We start from the raw sequence: 21,529 nt of genomic DNA, 5'->3' as shown, positions 1-21,529 counted from the left end.
TCTGCCTCAGTACTACATGCTTTTTTACATCCTTTACTGAGTCCATTATGCAACTACTGGAGCCAGCACTTATGTTCTTGAGAGCATCGATATAGTGGTTCAAATCCCAGGTCTCCTATTTAAAGATCTTGGAAAGTTAGTTAATTTATGTGAAAAGCAGGAATAATAACAGAACCTACATACCTCATGGAGTTGAGAGAACTGAATGAGAAATTGGTAGAGAACATTGCTTGACACATAGTCAGTAGACAACATTAGCTATCATTTTTACCATATCTTTCTTCTTCAAAGCCCAGGTCAGTTTACTTGTACCTTTTAAAATATATATGGCATAGTCTGTACTTGTGGATAGTAGTTCATGGGCTTATTTTCTATTGTTTTCATATTTAGTCCAACGTCTTATAGACAAAATATACCTGGAGATATCTGCATTGTGAATATCAACTCAGATGCCCTGTGATCTTTAAGCCTCAGTATACAAAACACATGAAGAAACTTGCATTTTTTTCTCTATTATTCCTTGTAACCTTTTCTTCCCATGATCTCTCTTGCAGAAATTAGAAAAGAAAAATCTGGGAAAACTTCTTCAGTTCTGAAAGATAAAGGTAACATAGTTAATTTAATATGATATTACAAATGTATTAGGAAATATATATTATTGAGAACATAGTACATTAACAGCATCCCCTTTGCAAATATGTAAACCAGAACTGCAGAGGTCACCCGCATATTTTTAAAAACTTGTATTTATGTATTTGTCCCTAAAATTATTTCTTCTCACTGTTACCCAGGAAGTGCTCTGATTACAGTTCCCAAAAAGAAAAGAAAGAAAAATTTAAAAAGGATTTTTTTAGTGAAAAAGGTAAAAAATATAGAAGGGAAGTGAAGAATATTAAGAAGCACTTGTCCCCAAATTCTCTGATTCTCTCCTTTCTAGCCCTAAAATATATATTTAGTGCATAATATATCCCAAGCGTTTGGTAAACACTGGAGATGATGATGACAGCAAAAATGGTAAAGCTACAAACAGGAAGTAAGATTTGGTAATTAGACCTCTGCATTCTGATATTTTCAAATGCTCTGAGGCACATTCTGCCTGCTTTAGTCTTGTCACACTCTGTATTTCTATGAAAAAGCATGAAATTCTTAATTAAAATTTGAAACTTCTATCTCCTGAGTGGACTAACTGCTTTCCTCTTTGCCTATGTAAATATTTAACCTGATCCTAAGAATAATGTCCACATAAAGCATCAAGCCTTCTCTACCTATTTCAGCCTTCAATGACTCCCCTCTCTTCTGAATTAACACACTTGTAATATTTATAATGTATTCTATAGTACGTATATGTGTTATATATATGTACTATAATATATAATTTATTATATATGTGTGTTATATATGTATATATAATAAATTAACTAAAATTCATCTATTTAAACATCAAGATCTGATATCATTCACCTTACTTTTTTGTGTGGACTGATCAGTGCTATATTCAATAAGTATTATGCATCTAATATGCAGTAATTAAATCAGATACTCACTAGACACGAAGGGTGCAAGAAAAGCATAGACTATATTCTCTGAGAAGTTGCAGTATTAATAACATAATTAAATTTATAACAATTGTTATTATTAATTAGGAGGTATCCTAATTAATTGGACCATGAATTAATTAGGAGGTATCCAGGATGCTATGAGAGCATGTAACAGCGGATTCTGATCAATTTTGTGTGACCAGGAATTTTTTTCCTGAAGAAATAAAATGAAATGTAAATGAGGAGATGAAGAGTTAGCCTGGTAAAGGTGTGGGAATTGTTTGGAGGAAGTCCAAAAGTGGTGCATCTACTCTTTGCCAGGCACCTTGATACCTAATTAACATATTTGTTTCAGCAAAATGTACTGGCTACCTCAATTTTTATGAACAAAGAATGTGAGGTCTAGCAATATAAGTTACTCAGTGTCACACTGTGGGTAATAGGGAAAGGTAAGAGTCAAAGTCATCTCTGCCCCACTTTAAATTCCATTTTTTCTTTTTAACACAGACACTACTTGCACCTTAGAATAGGGGTCTTATATTTGTATTCATAAAAGCACTTTTGCTTTGAGTGTAGATCTTAAAAAAACACACAAAAAATCTATTTGGCATGGATGCATTGGACATAAACTATGAAAAATAGTCTTAGTTCTTCTGCTATTGGAGTAACTACACTTAATTCTCACAGATGGGCTTAATCTATTTTTCTTTAGTGATTACCTGTATTTTGGGACAGTTCCCTTCCCAGCCTCCACTCTCATGTAATACGAAAATCAATAAAAACAGCGTCCTTGATTACGTGAAAACCAAAAGTGTCATGAAAACATACTACCAGGAAAAGATATACATATATAATTTGCAATTAACATTTGTAAAATCTAAGTATTTTCTTCTTCCATTGTCATGTGGAAGAGATTTGGGGGACATTAATGTCTTTATTTTAGTCTGCATTTATATCACAGGAATATTTGAACCACATGTTATTGTTCACTATGAAAGCAGCTCAAAAGAAAAGTTGGGGGCTTAACTCCAATGCTTCACTTTGGGCAATGATAATTATCAAAACTTTTAACTATTACTTAAAATCTTCACATGTGCCAAAGTTTAAACTGGTTGGAAGAATAATTGTTAAAATCTGTCCTGGAAAGCATTACCTGGAGGAAATAAATCCACACTGACCACTTCATTAAGCAGGCTCTTGTAACTTCTAATATTGTTGCAATTGTGTATTTTATATCATCCTAAATCAATAATCATATACTGCAAAACTTATATACATAATTTTCTAGTGATTTCAAATTTTACAGAACATAGTAGATAATTTTACAATTGAAATTCCTTACTGAAAATTTTTTGTTCCATGTAAAATTATCTACTATTTTCTCTAAAATTTTTGATCACTAGAAAATTATGTATATGAAGGTTTACAGCATATGATTATTGATTTAGGATGATATAAAATATATCTACTTTTTAATTCAAACTGCATTAATGTCCGCAAAATGCCTTTGTTATATATAAGTTGAATACTATTTTAGAAGAATTTTATTTTTTTCTGAATATAATTTATCATTACTAAGAATCAAAGACAAAATTTTAATATTTCCTATAAGATTTTAGGGACTTTAAAAGCCTCTGCCGTGTTACTGTTTTTGGAGAGTCTCTTTGAAGCCTGCTGCTAAGCTGTGGCAGAATCAGAATGCAGAAATTTCACTTGCTAAAAATTCACTTATTTTATTAGAGTTGTATTTTGTCAGCTACTTCTATTAAACCACTAAGAGATTGTCCACATTTGCCTGTTACTCATACATTCCACTTGCATGTGTACATCCAAATTCATTTTAAAATGATACTTCAAGTTTAAAACCAGCATTATTACAAGGAAATCATTTGGAGCCACATTGATCAGAGTTGTGACAACCATGAGTCAATTAGGCATTCAGAGATACATTATTAGGCTTTTGTCTTTATGTAAGGAAAAACTGAGAGTTCTAGGGATGACTGTTTCAAAGGAAAAAAAAAAAAAAAAAAAAACAGGAGCATGATATGTCTTGCTACTTTTGTTGCTGGTTCAGTTATTGACTTTCCTGGACCAGTGGACTCACTTAAGCCTTTTCAACACACCCACAGGGGCATAGTCTTGCATATGAGGTCTTGACCATCCAAAACACAGAAAATCCTGTTAGTGACCAATGATATTGGTTATCCTCCTTGTGGCATTCAACCTTATCCCAGATAACTTGTTTCCAACTCCTGGCCTAACATATCTGACTACCGCAGATTCACCTACAGACTGAGAAAGAGCAAACTGAATCCAAACAGGCAACACAGTAGTTAAGTAATTTCTCCTCCTCTGAGAACACGAGGATAGCACCTTTAGGTTTCTCTGTTGCTGGAGTAATGCAATTGGGCCTCAGAATTATTGACTAGTTTTGTATCCCACGTCTGTGTATGTTTGGATATAATGGGAGAGGAATCTCGACAGAACTGATCTTCTTTAACTATGCTCAGGACTATGCAACTTATGATCTCCCAACTTCAATTTGTCCTCAACATGTTTTTTGTAGACATTTCCACCCAACAATTCCAAGCTAGAATTAAGGTTGGGTAAGTTGTCTGAGGACTTTGAAACTGCTCCCCAACCATGCTGTACGTCATCATGGATACTCACCCAATTCCTCCTTACTGCCTTTGTCTCTGGGGGCAGTGTAAGCCAGTGGCAAATCTGAAACGATTTTCCTATTCCTTAGGGAATTGTTTTTCCATCACAATCTTCTTGCCTCAATAATTTTGAGCGAGTTCCACTTTATATCCTAGCACCATTGAACACTTTATAGGCCCTGATCACCAAGAACCATAAATCATCCTATAGGCTCTTGGACACACACGAAGAGACTACCATATTTTTAAAAATGTTTTCCAATATTCTGCTTTTGACAAAGAAGATAGATAAGTTGAAAAGTGGCTTAAGAGTTGACTCAAACCACTGACGTATCTCTCCTTCCTAATGAAGAAGTACAGGGTTTCCATGTAATACTCTCTTCATTTTTTGTCGGATTTAATATCCTACTCACTTCCTTGAGTAGTTAGAGATTGCTCAGAGAAGTCTGTGGACTTCCTAAATTGGGACAAAAGCCCCTGAGGACAAAACAGATGCTGAGAATAAATGATCTGTAGGAAAGTCAGTGCAAGTGATGACTCAGCCTAGGAACAGAAGGCATCTTGCCAGTAGCAAACTTGGAAATAGAAATCACTTTTATTTTCTGAGATCATTCTCCAAAGCTTAAGGTAATGGGTTTACAATCTTTGAATGTCCTATAAAAGTGTGTCTGTTATTCCACCCTTTCCTTCTCTCTCCACCAAAATCAATGTAGTTCTGTGGGCTGTCAGTCTAGGTCCTGTATTTTATAACTACTAAACCCTCACACAAACATACACACTCACCCATTTAGATCAACGTGCTGAATCTTGAATTCTGAGACTCAAAGCATTGCACTCTCCCGCCCCACTGGGAGTCTGTTTCCACCACCACTTCTCATTTCACAACACATTAATCCTTTTGGCTTAGCCAGGAAGTACAAGAGCAGCAAATTACCCCCATCAGCTTGAAAAACAGTTAATGAAGCTTCCCAGTGTGTTTGTTCAATTCATGGCTCTTGATTTCATCTTCATATGCTGAAGTATATGGAAAAAAAAAAAGCCCTATTTATACATAGCACCATAAATAGCAACATGAACATTTATTTGCCACCAAATACATTTTTAAAAAAGTTCTACTTGCTTATGGATTTCTAAAGCTACAGCTTACCAGACAAGAAAATTTTGCTGTGAAAGATACAGTTCTTTTAATAAAACCTCAAAATCAATTCTTAATACATCCAAAACTATCTGGACACAGTTAATTCTAAGTGATTACTACAGTGGCATCTCCATTTACAAGCACCACCATCATAGTCTCTGTATTTTCACCCAAATCATATGGTGGGAATAGAAAAAGGGACTGAAAGGATAGATCTCTTTCTTTCCCTTATAATTGTATTAAAACTCATTTTCGTCCATAAAATGTATATTGAGTGTTAATGTTGCAGAGGAAGAATAAAATGTGTTTATGTTTTATCTTTTATTAGACTGTTAATTATAATGATATTCAAGGCATTGCCCATATATATGTCTGGAGCCCATGATATGGTCTGAATCACACTGAAGATGTGTTTGGAAGGTGGTAGAATAAGTAAAGTTTTATTTGCGTTACTTCAACCAAGGCCTTCATTTTGAAGACTTTAAAAGTTTATAGATAAAATTGTCTGCTAGGTGAAATTGTCTCTCAAATTTTGTTTTAGTCTCATTCTTGAAGTTTAACTTGAGTCTGAAGACTGAAACACCACTACATACATGATATGTGCAGGATTTTCTATTTGGTTGTTTATTTTTTTGACAAAATGTGGGCTAAAAGAAATAAACTGGTTCTGTGCCGATTAAACAGTTTTGGAAGACTTCTGGATGCTGAAGTCATGTGATTTTTTAAAAATTACAGATAAATAAGGTCCTATCCATCCATATACTCATTCTCTTAAATCAACAAGTAGATTATAACTTGTTGAACAACATGTTTGTGCTAAGGAAAAATGATCAGTTTATGGCTTATTATAGTCTATACTGATGTTTATTTGTTTCTATATGAGTAAAATCATTTTTAAAGTGCATTATAAAATTTCTACTTACTTTCAGCTTACTGATATTTTCAGCTTACTGACTTCATTATATAGGTATCTGAAAATCTCTTTGTCTTGGCTTCAAATAAATGTTCAATGTTTCTTTTCAGAACCTATTAAAGGGAAAGAAGAGAAAGTTCCAGCTTCCCTAAAGGAAAAAGGTAATATTATACAAAGAAATGCGAAGCCACATTGATCTGCCTTTTGCATATTAAGTTATTTGCTACAAAGTAATAAATCATTTCATTTTCAGGGTCTCAAAACCATAGCTTTAGTTTGCCTTCATATGTTTTTAAGCAAAAGAAAAAATATTTATATTCCATCATTAAATTCTAAATTGTTCTATGGAACAAAAAAGAAAGTGTAGCTGCGTCAGAAATACTGCAAAAATTTTAAAAAGTCTCACGCTATTCTGACTCCATGGGTCTGTAGTGAAATGGAGGAATCTACATTGTATAAATATCCAAAGGGGAATCTTAGGAATAGCCATGGAAACCAAAGATTTAAGATAAAATGAAATAGTAAAAAATTCTCAGTGAAATCTTTTGATTCTGTAAGTTCATGTATAATAGAATCCTAAACATATCATATAGCTAGGAGGAACTTAGAAACTGTAGTCCAATCCTCTTGTCTTACAGACAAATGAAACCTGAATAGTCAAGACCTTTTTCAAAGTTATAGTTTGTAGTGGAGACAGCATTAGAACTTCAATCTCCTAAATCAAGCACTGTGCTTTTTCTAATGTGCCGTGGTGCATCTCTAGCCTTTCCATTGTGATAGGCTTGAAGTAAGATAGATTCTGATATGCCGTACATCAAATTATGTCCCCTAAAACACAAACAAACTTGCCAAATTCAATGTAAAACATTAAATTTCTAACTAATCCAAGTATATTCTGTGGACATGGCATTGTGCTCAGAGTTGTCTAATATTTCTTGGTGTCAAAGTAAACATTAAAAATTTTCCATTGTGCCCATATTAATGAGTCACTGAAATTATAAAAACCATGTAATATACTTACTATTGTGAATGTTAGAAGAAGAGCCCGTTTCCCTGTAAAATATTGACCACACTTAGTAGAGGGGCTTAGCGGTAACATTTTCATCTTACTGAGATTATTTTATTGATAAGAGAAGGATTTCTGGTGAGTTTACATAGGCATGGATTGGGGTTGGAAGTGGTATGGAGATCAGCGGGAGAAGAAACCTGACAGATCAGTAAGAGGAATGAAGGATGCATGGAGACCCCCCATTAGTGAGTGTAGCAATGTATAAAACTATAGCCTTAAGTCATACTTTCCTAATTTTTCAATTAATGTTAAAATAAACATAACTTATTTAATGAAATGTAAGAACACAACATTATCTTTCTCTTAACTTCATATGTACCTAATTAAAAAATAATGATTAAGGCAACATGGCTTCAAACCTATTAAGGCACTTATGCCTTCTTTTAGAAATGTGTTATTATAACTAAAACTTTTTTTTATCAGCTTTTATGGTAGCTACTTTATTGCTATACACTATTGTGTTATTTTGGCATAAGACGTAAACTAGTATATTTTGCTTTGCAAGAGGATTCATATATGTTATGTTAAATGTCCAACAGGCAGAAAAATAGTGCTATATATTAATATTCAAAGTTTAAATTAATTGAGAAAGGTAAGAAAAATATCCTGAACTTACTGAAACATTAATTCATCTTAAATAAATTCTAGGTTTCTTTAACATTATCTTACTGTTGGTTGACTTGGATATTATATAACAATGTAAGTTGAAATGGTTAGATATCATTAAGTAATTTAATCACACAATGATGCTATATTTCTTTTGCCAATACAAGGTGGAAATATTTTTAAAAGATGCAGACAGGAATATTATTTATCTCTCTATATTTTTATTTTAAAAGTTTAGTTTTTGTTTATTTTAGTCTCTGATGTCTGGAAATATATTCTCAAGAATCTTCTTCTACTCTTCCAAATATCTTCTTTTCATAATCCCATACCAGGTGGTCAGATCTAGCACCAGCCGGTTCATGGTTAGAGATATTAGTGATGGGGACAGGGGCAACGTATATCATGTTGAAGAAGATACATTAGCTAAATCCTCAGTTTTACTTCATTGTACCATTTTCTTCCTAATTTTTAGTGAGGACTATGACTAGACAATGGTTTGTACAAAAAGATAATTAAATGTAATCACCAGAATAATTATTTTAAATCTCATTTTATTATTATTATTATTATTATTTTAGAAATTGAGCCCTTAAATTACTGTCAGGATTTTAATTAGTCATTTTAATTTTTCCCATTTAGAGTGACAATGATCTCTCCCAGATAATTTGCCAGAATATTAATGATGCTCTAAAGTTTTGTGCATTGAATTTCTTATTATTTTTTTGTTCCAAATGAGCAGCCAAAATTCAGACCTGTGATGCTGAATGTGAACGACAACTCCTGGAGATTTTATCAGCAAAGTGTAATCATATCATGCAAAGCGACTTTAACTTTCACCTGTAGGAGGTGTTATCTCATTAGGCTTTCTTTCATTAAAGGGGATGAGTACCATCTCACACATATTGGAACAGTCACGTCTCAAATAAATCTTTAGTAACAGGAATTAACTTTAAAAGAAAGGTTTTTTTGGTTAAAAGTTTAAGACTTCTTCTTTTAGCAATTAGAGAGCTCCTTAAAACGTTTCATTAAAAGAGCATCAGACATAATATGACAATATCATGCACAATTAAAGGAGAAATTAATCTATTATGTGTTAATCCTATAATACTTAAATAGCCACAGCATATTCTTCTTTGAGTAAAGGTAGAACCATGTTCTAATTTATGCTGTTAAATCTGCTTATGCACTAAACTCTCCTATTGAATTAAAATAAAAATGTTCAGGACTCATGACCAGAGATTCTGATTCAGTGATCATGTAGTGGAGACAAGGACTCTGGCCTTTTAACTGCTATTTTCCAGGAAAATGGAAGTGCATGTTCAAGATTTGAAGGCTCTTTTCATCTTCAGTCTTTAAAATGAAAGATAAAATATAGATGGATAAATTTTAAAAGCCATAACCATATGCAAACAAGAGGGAAACATTTAATTGGTTGAAAAACAGAGTGAAAACAAGGTAGTAAGCTGGAAAGAAGCTGTAGGGGTGCTGGGCTCTGGATCTTTAAACAGAATTGCTGATCAGGATCACATAAGGCAATAATGTTCATTGGAATAAGCAGGGATGTTGCACAAGTCTCATTGCAGTTAACCCGGTACTGAAGTGGAACCCCCATTCAAGAAAAGAAGGTGAAAAACAGTTGCTGTGAATAGTTCTCTGGTGCTACAGTTAACAGGAAAGTGCAGACTCAGGAAAGTGGAGAAAATAAACTCAGCCCCTCATCTAGGACCTGAAGCAAGTCACGTATTGGAAGAGAGACTTACTTGTTCAGTAATATCCCTACTGACACTATGAGGCAAGTTTTGGAGCCATTAAAGTATACTTGGGACTAGAGGCCCAGTGAAAGATTGGGGTCAAAGGAAGGACTCACACAATCACAATCCATAGGAAAAAAAAAGAAACAAAAACGGCAACGACCACAATAATGCAGTACTCAGGCTGACATACAACCTGAAATTCCAAATCATATGAAAAAAGTTAATAATAAGATAGGTTTTCAGGTGGATGTTGGTGTTGGTTGGGGGTGTGTGGTCATTTGAGGCTGCCTCTGCCATCTTCAGCACGTGGTTCCAAGTTCTGCCTACGCACTGGCATTGCAGCCAGCAATAAGGAGGAGAGAGTATGAGGGCATGGGTGCCAGGTGGCATGCATCAGTCCCATCCCCTTGCTACCAGGGAAGATTTAGGCTCCTGATACATTTAACTGCAAGGGATTCTGGGTAAAAGAAGGAATGAAGAACAAGTTGTGTTGGCTAGTCAGGGTTTTCTGCCATTATATGCCTTTCTATATGTTTGAAGATTATTATAATAGTGTGGAGAAAATATGGACAATATGGAGTGATTTAGAGTAGGTTGATTTAGACTAGGTTGATACAAGAATTTTAAAATGATTTTGACTAAACGAAACAACACAAAAATCAATGTGCATGAATATGTGTAATATGATCACATATATGCATTTATATAACATTGCAAATTATACATATGTACTTATGTTTAAATATTAAATATAAAACACACTAAAAATGTCATCCTGATTTCAACATTGTATCAAATATAGTACCAATGGAGAAAAGGTATAAGAATTGAAAAGGGATAATCAAAGTTGTTGTATTTGCAGAAAAGTCATCTTCATAAATATTCCAAGTTTACCCACAAACAAAATATTAGTATGAATAAGAGAAATTAGCAAAACGTCTGAATACAAGATCATCTTATAAAAATTAATGTTTAGCATTCCTAAACATAAGTGATGAATAATTCAAATTTTTGTTAGTTCAGGGTACCCAATTCACAAACAAATTCAGAAACAAATTCTGTTACAAAGAATAAATGTATGTAAATATTGATGACATTTTCATGTAAAAAATAGTGAAAAAAAGTTTGAAATTCATTTTTAAAGGCTTGAGTAAGTGAAGCAATATTTCCTTTTCCTATCTAGAGGTGATCATTTCCCTCTAAAGTTATGTATAGATTCATATGATTCATATAAAAAATATCAACAGTATTTTTAGAGTGGAAAAAAAGTTTTCTTAGATGTCTTTAAATTTGAAAGGACAAAAATAAGAAAATACTTTTTTGAAAAATAATAAGGTGGAATTGCCTGACCAAATATAGTTGGTCAGAGAATTCACTGAGAGAATATAACAGTGAGCCCAGAAATGAAACCCTAAATGTAAGACAATACATTAGATGACAAATGTATCATTGAGAAAATAAATGGAAAACCACACTTGCTTCTCATGTAGGAAAAATTTTAAATTCCGCTTTCATATTTGCACAAAAAGAAATTTAAGACATCTTCAAGACTTGATGGTACAAGACAAACTTCAAACATTCAGAAAAATAGAGGAGAAAATATATATAGCTTTTGGTTACAGTAGAATTTCTTAAGACACAAAGAGAGCAAATCCAGAAGAGTAAGATTAGCCACACATTGGAAAAATATATTGTAATGCATATAATGAACAAAGAAAAATAACTGATATTTTAAAAATCTGCAGATTTTATTTTTAAAAGGAAAGCAAGCACTTGAAATTTAAAGTTTGCCAGTTTCTATTTATTTTAAAAATAGCTAATTGAACAAATGACCAAATAATAAATTTATGATCACTGAAAAATGTGGGTGATATTTGTAATCAGTACTTCTTAGTTAATTTATAGTGTGGACTAACAATTTATTTCTATGACACAGTTCAGTTCAAACAGATGATAGAGAAACAATAGCTGAAATCTCTCTAAACTACATAAAGTTTTTACAAGACATTTATGTAAACCAAACATTAATAATAGGTGTATGTCTATAAGAAAATTTGGGTGACATTAAGAAAAATATTAATATACTCAGAATTCAATGTCATGGACTTGAATATTTTAAAAAGTTGAAATACATTTCAAAATTGCTTCAACATGTTAGAAGCCAGATTCAATCAAAATAAGATGCTACACTGAGGTGAGATAGAACTTTGAGATGGGATACTAGAAAAGAACATGCTTAGAATATAAGACTATACATCTGGTTTACTCCATGCTGAATTTGAGGTATTCTTAGGACACTCTAATAGAAATTTAGAACTGGAAGCTGGCTATCTGGGTGTATCAGAAAAAATATTGGGGTTGGAGATACACTTGTGAGCCTGTATTCTGAATTTGAAGATGTGGGCATGCCATGCGTGGGTGAGATTTCTTATGGAAAGAGCCAAGGGTAAGAGAAATAAAGTTAGTAGAGAGTAAAGTTAAGTCTCAAAATTGAGGAACCCTAAACCTTCTTCTTAACATGAGTATAACCAACAAACTTGAATTCCAATACTAGTAATCACTCTCTCTGCTATTTATTTTACAGAAACTGGTAATTTTGCACGTTCAGTTGTCACTAGTTTTTGTGACTCATTGCAAAGGTCCAATGTTGGTTCTATAAGCACTATTTTAATATTGATTAATCCAGATACAAACCTGCAGGGGAAAACTCAATGATTTATTGAAGGAGTATGTGTTGTGTCATCTGCTTTTTTGAGAAAGTATCAAGACAGTTGGTCTCAGAGACTTACCCCAAAAGGCACCTTTCAAAATAAGTTGATTCCACATACGCCATAGCAAACTTAACCAATGTTTTTGTCTTGCCACATCTAGAGATCACAGATATTCCAGTGTCCAGTGATTAACATAAAAAGCTTGAGTTTTGTCCCAAAAATTCCAGTTTCAAAGTCTTTAGTGTTCTGATTCTGTTTAAACTGATATAACAGGGATTTATTTTGTCTTTTGAAAATGATAACTCTAAGAAGATTCAATTAATCTATATATATTTTATTCACCACTCTAAATGTTTAAAATGTTCCAATAGTATTGCAATTCACATATGTAATCTTCACTCATGCCATTGTCGTCCTCTACAAAATATTAGAACTTACGGTAAAACATTTCCATAGTCTAATACTGAGTCTAGAATATTTGGTTTAGTATTTTAATGTTTTTTTCCTTTTTCTGAGTTTTTTGGTGCCTAGTCTCTAATACAAATTCTTAGCGCGATTTAATTCTGCCCTGAAGTATTTTAGGGAGAAATATTACGACTATCATGTTAACAGTGAAGAAACTGATGCCCAAAGACCAAATGATTGTCCAAGATTTTTATGCTGAATTAGCTACTTAGCTATCAGATTTAATAACCACTAAAAATAATCTTATTTTTCTTTTTTTTCAATATTGGAATATATTAGCAAAACTTATCCTAACTGATAGTCAAAATTTTTGTCTTTGTAATAATTTTATTGTGTTTGCTTGGAATGGAGGAAGGTTACAGATAATCTGTTGATTAATTAAAAAAAGACCCATCAAGATTCTAAAGAATAAAATCTTAGAAGATGCCTTTAAAAACCATGATTAGTCATTTTCTGAAGAATTGTGAAAGTGAAAAGTGGACCCATAACAGTAGCACTTTCACTTTAGGCAGGAATTTCCAACCTGACACATTTCTCGTTATGTCCCTTATGCCAAAATGTCAAGTTGATAGGATGGAAAGAGGTCATGTATTATTTTCAAAAGTAGTTGAGGGGGCCAGGATTTTCTCTCCAAGCACTGGCTTTACAAAAGTACTATATCCAAGCACTGAGAATTTTTATTTTCTTCATCCAAAATGTTAATATACAACAACAATATGTGTACAGCTGTGTGTATGTGAAATACACATGCAAGTCTAAGCATAGAGCTCTAATATTCCTTCCTGGGTATTTTTTAAATGTCAGCCCTCATTAAAAACGCAGAATTGAATGAAAGAATAGGTTACTATCGCACTGCAACCCTCTTATCACTCCAAGCTGTTTCACGCATATGTTCTAATACGCTTCTCTCCTTGAAGGGATTTTTTTTTTTTTTTTTTTTTTTAAGAGATGAGGTTTTGCTATGTTGCTCAGGCTGGCCTCAAACTCCTGGGCTCAAGAGATCCTCCTCCCTCAGCCTCCTGAGTACCTGTAATTGTAAGCATGCACCACACACCTGACTTCTGTCTATTAACATTTTAAAAAATATATTACTTCTACTGTAAGTCATCTATTATTTTTACATTTTTGAAGAAGATATAAGATGATTCATACTTAAACCTATGACCTTCTATCTACTTAATTTATTATTCTTACTTCAAATTCAAGAAAATCAATACTGGTACCCAGAGAAACAAGCAAGAGTCTAGTGACTTCCCCTCAGTAAAGGAGAACTAAGGAATGCCTGCCGATTTACCTTGATAAGAGGCTTTTGCACAACTTTCCGAACCCACTGAATGGTTTAAAGTCAGCAGGCTCATTAGTTGAAATATTTCCAACCTGCCATCTGCCATCTTCAAATAACAACACAGGGCCTGGTTCTGACAGTTTCTGCAGGACCTACAAATGCATGCAGCCACCTCCAATTATATCTTACCTATTTAAATGCCCACTCTTCACATTGGGAAGCTTCAGGGACGGAAAGAATAATGAGGCACATATAAGTAGGCATAAAAGAAAGCACAGATAAAAGCAGAGTGACACTATCAGAAGTGTGGTACATTGCATTTACCATACACAAAACACAAAAGACAATGAAAATGAAATGATGACAGAATAAGGCAGGGACAATGTATACATTTATTCTGTGCTGCAAAGAGAGAATACCCTGTGGCCCATTTTGTGTTTTTAATGTCCACTCAGCAAAGTTTTTCTGTGAGCATCAAACTCCTATGGGAATGTTGCCAAGGAAGGATTGCAGAATCAGGACTCAGGCATAAAGCATTGAGTCATGACTTAAGCATCTGCATTACAAACTGGAGTCATTTTAGAACTACACCTACAGAAACTTATCAAGCAGAATTGTTTTTGTTTTGTTTCTGTTGTTGACTTAATGGGTCTGAGAGGTGGGTGAGAGAGACAGAGACAGACACAGAGAGACAGAGAACATGCGTGTGTGGAGGTGTGCTTCTGTGTGTGCCTATGTGTTATGGAAAAAGCACTGATGTCAGTAGTTTGAGGCTTTTGCTTCCTGAAATAACTAGCAATAAATAAATTAGTTCATGTAGCCACTCTGAATAGTTTTACCAGACAGACAAATTAAATATAAATATCTGAAGATAATGTGCACCAGGGTTCAGTGTCTGGTGGGTCAGTTCTAATGTGTTTTTCCACACATGTAAGTGTTTTGGATTGTGAGACAGGGATTCTGCTCCCTATTTTGATTTAAACACCCTAAAAATGAAGTTAGCATTTTGATTTCCCTGTCATTTTGAAACAGCATTTTAATTTAGTTACATATCCATAACAATTTTTGAGTGTTCACATAATGTTCTGTGGCTGTTCTAGGCAGCGAGGCTCCAAAGACGAAAAGACAAATTTCCTGTCTTCAAAGATCTCACAAGACAGTGAAAAAAGAGCTGGGACAGGGGAAAAGTGAAGTGTTCGCCAATGCTTCCTTCAGTAAGGCAGGCCAAATTTTCATCAGGTCAATGGAGATCTGTTATTTCAATATTAGTACTTGAATGCTCAGGAAATATTCATTAAATTATTCAGTCTAATTCTAGCCACAAATTCCTGAGATAATTATAATGTTGCCATTTCAAAAGGTAAGAAAATGGAAATTTGGAGAGTTTCAGAGACCACATATTAGATTACTTGGTTGAAAAGGAAATAAATTTCAAACTGAGGAATTGTTTGCTTGGTTAGCTTTTGCCTGTTTGTTTGTTTTCCTTCAACTGCAGTGGCAAAAATGATCTCTGCAACTCCTTGACATGAATGAGGTTGAACTATCACTTGAGAATATCATCACCTTGCTTCTTTATTATGCATGGAAGGATTCCTCAATTCATGAGCAAAGATGATACTAATTTAGAAAGATAATCAGGAAAAATGGGAGCATAGAGAATGCATGAAGTGTCAAGACCATATGGATGTGGCTAAATAAGAGAAAGGAAAATGTTAAGCAGTCAGTAGAATATTGAAGTAAAGAAATGTACAGCCAGATAAGATGAAAAGCTATGTAGCAGCAGATGTTGGGTGTTGGTTCGCTGTGTGACCTCACCCAAAGTTAGAACAATTTCTTCTTTTGACAATCTATGAACTGAAGAAGTTCGAAATCAAACTCAGAGGCAGTCAAATCTTGTCTTTTTCGCAGTTATATTTATCTGGACCACAAAGCAATGTGTCTGCAGCAGAAGAAATCAGATACCATCTAGAATAGCAGACTGAATCTTTGCAAAATAAGCATTCCTCTTAAGACTTATTTAGGGAGGGTTATCCCATATCTGAAATATTGAAGTCAAGCTATTTGGAGTGACAGTATTTCTATATTCCATGAAATACTTCCTCATGCAGAAAACAGAATGTAGAAGAGTGTGAGTGTGTGTGTACAGGCACACGGACATTGCATCACATTTTCTTTTAAATTATATAGTTAGGACAACAACAAAGTTGTGAAATTGCGTGTCTTTATGTGTAGTAGTTGTGTAGTAGTAGTAGTAATAGTAGTAATAGCAAGTAGTAGTAGTAATAGTAGCAGGTTTTCATCAAAGTCGAAATATTCAGTAGATCCTGAATAAAAAAAGGTTCAAATGATGGAAAATCCATGGATTTGGAATAAATGTATGAATGTTGCTTGTAACAAATAAAATTCTTTTTATTTTAAAATCCATATTGTATTTAAAATTGTGTTATAAAAGTGTGAGAAAAGTAGTTTACCATATTAATGAAATGGTTGACATCCACCATTTGCTTTGTACCTGGCACCATTCTAAGTACTTCACGTGTAGTGTTTAATTTTCACAGCAATCCTGTTTTCATTAACGTGAAAATGGAAGCACTGAGAGTTACTTGCCCAGGTCACACAGTTGCCATCCAGAACTGGTGTCTGGCAGTCTGATTTTAGACCTATGTCCTTAGCCACCATGTTTTCCAAACCCCCTCCTACTAAAACTCACCTATGGTTGACCAGCGATAACACTGCTAATGTTCCTTTATATATTTTACAGGAGTAGGTTTTGTGAACTGCTTTTAAATATAACATCTTCCCATGTCATTAAACATTGAATACTACTCCAGCAGCGTGTGAGAGAGTTATTCATTTTCTATCAGTGCTCAGACTGCTTAGCTTTACCAGCTCAACATAGGAAACTATATAATATGATTTATAGTTTAAAGACTGGCTTGAAAAAAGTAGAAACCTCTGTGACTCTATTGTATATGTTAATTATAATCCTAATGACTATTAGTAATTTGTATAGCTAACACAACATAGATAATATAGACAGACAACTTATAAGAAGTAGAATGTGGTGTGCTATATAGTTTTCATGTATTCAGTGCTTCAAAACTTTCAATTCTATCTGTAGCAACTTTAGTTATAGAAGTGTGTTTAAGAGCTTAAAACTTTGAAAACAGAATTCGAATCCCAGTTTTGTCACTTACTAGGGATATTTAAACATATTATTAAGTATATTTACATATTATTAAACATATTATTAGGTCTCAGTATTGCTATCTGTAAATCGAGTCTAATAATCACATTTACCACATAGGAGTGGTATGTAAGGATTGTGTAATTTGTCCATTTTTTCAACAAATATTTGTTGATCTCTCTTCTGTGCAAAGAACAGTCTAAACACTGTCATGTATTAGGGAAAATAAAAATTCATCCCATGACTCATTAAGTTTATATGCTATTGGGGTTAGAGAGCTAATAAACAAATGAATGTTTAATATTATATAAATAAAATATAGATGACATATATAATATACTTACCTTAGAGATTACCATGTGGCAAATGCAAAGTGTCATTGGTGCAAAATAATAATAATTATTATTTTATTTTATTGCACATGTAAGATACCTATGTGCTAAAGAAGCAACTGTGATAATAACAAAATAAAGTGAGAAAAAAATCAATGATATTTAGCTTTTGCCTTGCAAAGTACTTAAAATAGAGGCATTCTGAAAAGAATGCAGATTTTTGGGATTTATATATTGAATAAATGTGTTTCTTTTCATTTTATGAAGACAAAGCAGAGACTCCTAAACAGAGTTGGTCTCCACTGCTGCCCTTCTGACTTAAGCACTTGCATGCTGAAGTTTTGGTTTGCTTATTCTACTTAAAAATACTATTGATAACATTGAAAAATCACTAATGAGGCTCCCTTCCCCAGGCCCATTAGCAATTTACATTTCACAAATGAAATCAACAGCCTGGAAAAGTCAGTGCTGCACAGGAAATGGCAGGCTGCCTGCCTCAACAACTTAGCATGGGGCCGTCTTGGTTCCATATTTCCGCAATGCTTGTACGTGTAGCCCAAAATGAAAGGCTTCAGTGGCAAATGTTTATAGAAATTAGATATGTTATTATTCTGCAACAGTAATTAGTGGTAGAAAAAAATTGAACAGTGAAGATGGAATGAAAGATAAATGCTTGCCTGCCGCCTCTCTGAACTCGCGGTCCCAATGGCTAGTATTAACTAACAACTGTCCTTAGTTTCCAGAAGCATCTCATTATAACTTTTTATTGAGCTTCATATATAGACAAAGTTTATATATATACACACATATGTAAATATATATATAGTTGTTTTTATATGGCTTGAAATAAATCCTGGTTAGAAACTGCAATCTCATATGGCTCAAAAAATACTTTACTGTCAGTAGAAATACCATCTACAAAATAAGTGCACTGAGTTCTTAAAAATCGAGTAGCCTAATAAAAGAGTTGTTCAACTTAGAAAATCCGTTGCCTATTTCTCACATATCAATTCCTGCCTCGAATATTCAAGGGCAAAGTCCCAATTCTGTTTTTAAAAAAAAAAGAAAATTACTTTGAAAGATCATGCAATTTGAGTTTATGAGCATAATGTAAAAATAGCTAAGCTCTTTATACACATCACTCCAAACTCTCACATCAATTTTACAACATTATTTTCTCCATTTTAGCAATGACAGAATAAAGACTTGAGGTTTTACGTAATGCCCAAGGTCACAGAACTTAGGAAATGGGCTTGCTTTTAAAGTCAGATTATAGAACCCAAAAACTGACTCTTCATACACCAAAAGAACTTATCCTAGGTCATCTTTAGCATTACTGTTCACATAACACTAAAGCCAGTAATTCTATTCTAGAAAGAGGGCCCATAGCTACACGTTAGATAGCATCTTTTCGTAAGAGTGCATACAAAATTCTGTGTATAAGACCGAAGTTGGTTCTGGTTGTATTGTATCCATAGTTGATAAAAATATACTCCACAATTTTTCCAAAAGATCGTTTGACACACATTAAGTCCGAGAAGATTTCATTTCAAGATTGCAATAACAATGTGATTGACAGGAGTGAGAGCTGTGTGCAGAGTGGGAAGCAAAACTGTTTCAAATAGATACCTATTCTTGATGAGCAAAATGCTAGTGAACTGTGTCCTTGAAAAAAAAGATTTGAATTTGCAGTAATTTGTTTCTAAGAAATCCAAATATTCAAAATTAGCCATACTTCAGAAACAGAACTAAGAAGGAGACCAAGATCATTCTATCCAGACCTTGGGACATGACCCGGGTGAAGGGAAACAGGATGGGAAAATGGAATCATGGTTCTGCCACTTAGCAGATGAATGAGCTGTAAGCTTCAGTCACTTCATCTACCAAATGGGGATTAAAATAGCACGTACTTCATAAAATAATGGAATAACGCAAGTTAACAATTGACCAGCACTTGAGCCGTAATAAGTACTCCAGAAAAACTAATTCTCATTACTAGAATTGTGCTAATTTACTTGAAAGTTTAAACTGTACTGTTGACCTAGCATAGATTCAATAAAGACAGAACTGTTGGGGGGGAGGGGGGGAAGTTGTTTCCTTTCCAAAGAAGCCAAAATCTCATCAGAACTCACCATCAAAAGAGAGAATTGTGTTATTGTAGACTAAGTAGGAATTAACTTTAGCCTAAACTGACTGAGACAAAACATAGCATCAGGAAACCCAACAATTGAAGGTATCATTGAATTATTGAAGGCCATATTTGCTATTGTTGGAAACATAAAGACGTCACTTATTTTTTTAAGTTTCTAAAATAAAATGTGAATGCAACAGCTATGCGACATTGAACTTTTATCTCTAGTTCTAGAGGCATAAGATGAATCAATTTCTTCTAGGACTACAGATACCCAACAGGGAGCCTTTAGTCTTTCTATATATTCCATTTATTTCACTCATTCATTCCTTCAACAATATTCATTGATCATATATCACATGTCAGATATTTCACCCAGTGCTGATATTTGAGTAATAAAACACAGTTCTTGCACTAATGGAGCTTAAAATCTAAAGAGTGGTTACAGACAATAACAAAATTTTCTATAATACTGTGGCACATAGAAAACATTAAAATAGGGTATATCTACAAGCTAAGTGAATGTGTCAAAAAAAGGGGAGAAATATGTGCCAAAGAGTGTCAGAGTGCATTAATAGCACCAATACTACTTGCATTCCATACTTGCATACTGAGTGCTTTCAAGTATTACAGGGAGTAGGATGTAAAAGCCTATGACATTCTTTATTATATACAATTCTGCAGTTAAACAACTTAGCTTTTTAAATTATATCTACAGAAAATGAGACATGGCTAGGCTAAAACCCAAATAAAGCTGGTAGCATTATCCCTTATACATAGTTTATGCTCACTAGGTATTCCAACTATGAGGTCAGTTTTTCTGCTGTTTGAAGGGAGGAAAACTATAAAGTACCAGAACTCTTCCATTAATCAAAAGAAGACTCTATACCAAGAACAGATAACTATAAAGCCTAAGCAAAGTTGGTTAAATAAGAGGATAGGCTGGCAACATGAAAATATAGGCAAGTATCTTATTGATTAGGGTGGGGCTATAAATATTACTTGAATAGTTTAAAGAAGCTATGAATTTATTTTATACTGGTGTTTATAGAATGCAGAATTTCTGGACAGAAGACACTGTCCCAGGACAATAAGAGAACAAGATACTTCATTTCACTGATTGTTTATATTATTATATTAAATTTAAGTAAAATTGATTTATTTTATAAAATTAATACTAATAGAAATACTGGGAAAACAATAATTATATTAACCACCAGGTGGAGCCCCATGAATTAAATGTATAGTAGTCCAAAAAAATTACTTAAGTTGATCAAATTAGGAAAATTGATGACATTTTTCTTCTGAGCAATTTTTATTAATTTTTAAATTTGCAATATTTGGAGAAAGCATAAATTATAAGTCCTGGCTTTTATTAAAGACAGGAAGCCAAATTACTTGATTAGCATGAAACTTTTTTGCAAACTGGATATTAAAATCAAAGTATTTTTGCTTAAGTTACTTTATAATTTACCAAAGATACATATTCCATTAATATTTTGATAACGGTATATAACTATAATTGAAATTGAGAACAGACAAGAAAAATCAGTGAAGACTACCTATTAATCCACTTTGTACTGATTATTTTTCAAATGTTATTTTTTCCCCTTTTGTTTGCACGTGTTTATCTGTATGTTTTACCACAGAACCTGAAACTAAAAAAGATGAAAAGATGCCCAAAGCAGGTAAGGGTATTTTGTAAGATTTACATACAAGGAGATGTTCTGTTTGGTTGGA

General features: G+C 33.4%; 1 protein-coding gene across 1 annotated transcript in view; it reads left to right on the top strand.

The window, feature by feature from the left end:
• TRDN (triadin) overlaps positions 1–21,529 on the top strand; it is a 419,992-nt gene that overhangs the window by 297,221 nt on the left and 101,242 nt on the right. The window contains exons 22-24 of the mRNA XM_011992160.1: positions 555–605; positions 6,360–6,410; positions 21,439–21,477. Coding sequence (XP_011847550.1) covers positions 555–605; positions 6,360–6,410; positions 21,439–21,477 — 141 coding nt within the window. The remainder of the gene's footprint in view (positions 1–554; positions 606–6,359; positions 6,411–21,438; positions 21,478–21,529) is intronic.

This window comes from Mandrillus leucophaeus, unplaced genomic scaffold (genome assembly GCF_000951045.1).
Source record: "Mandrillus leucophaeus isolate KB7577 unplaced genomic scaffold, Mleu.le_1.0 Scaffold405, whole genome shotgun sequence".
NCBI classification, from domain to species: Eukaryota; Metazoa; Chordata; class Mammalia; order Primates; family Cercopithecidae; genus Mandrillus; species Mandrillus leucophaeus.
Note: the sequence above shows the minus strand (reverse complement) of the source record. Positions and strands in the feature narration are given on the sequence as shown.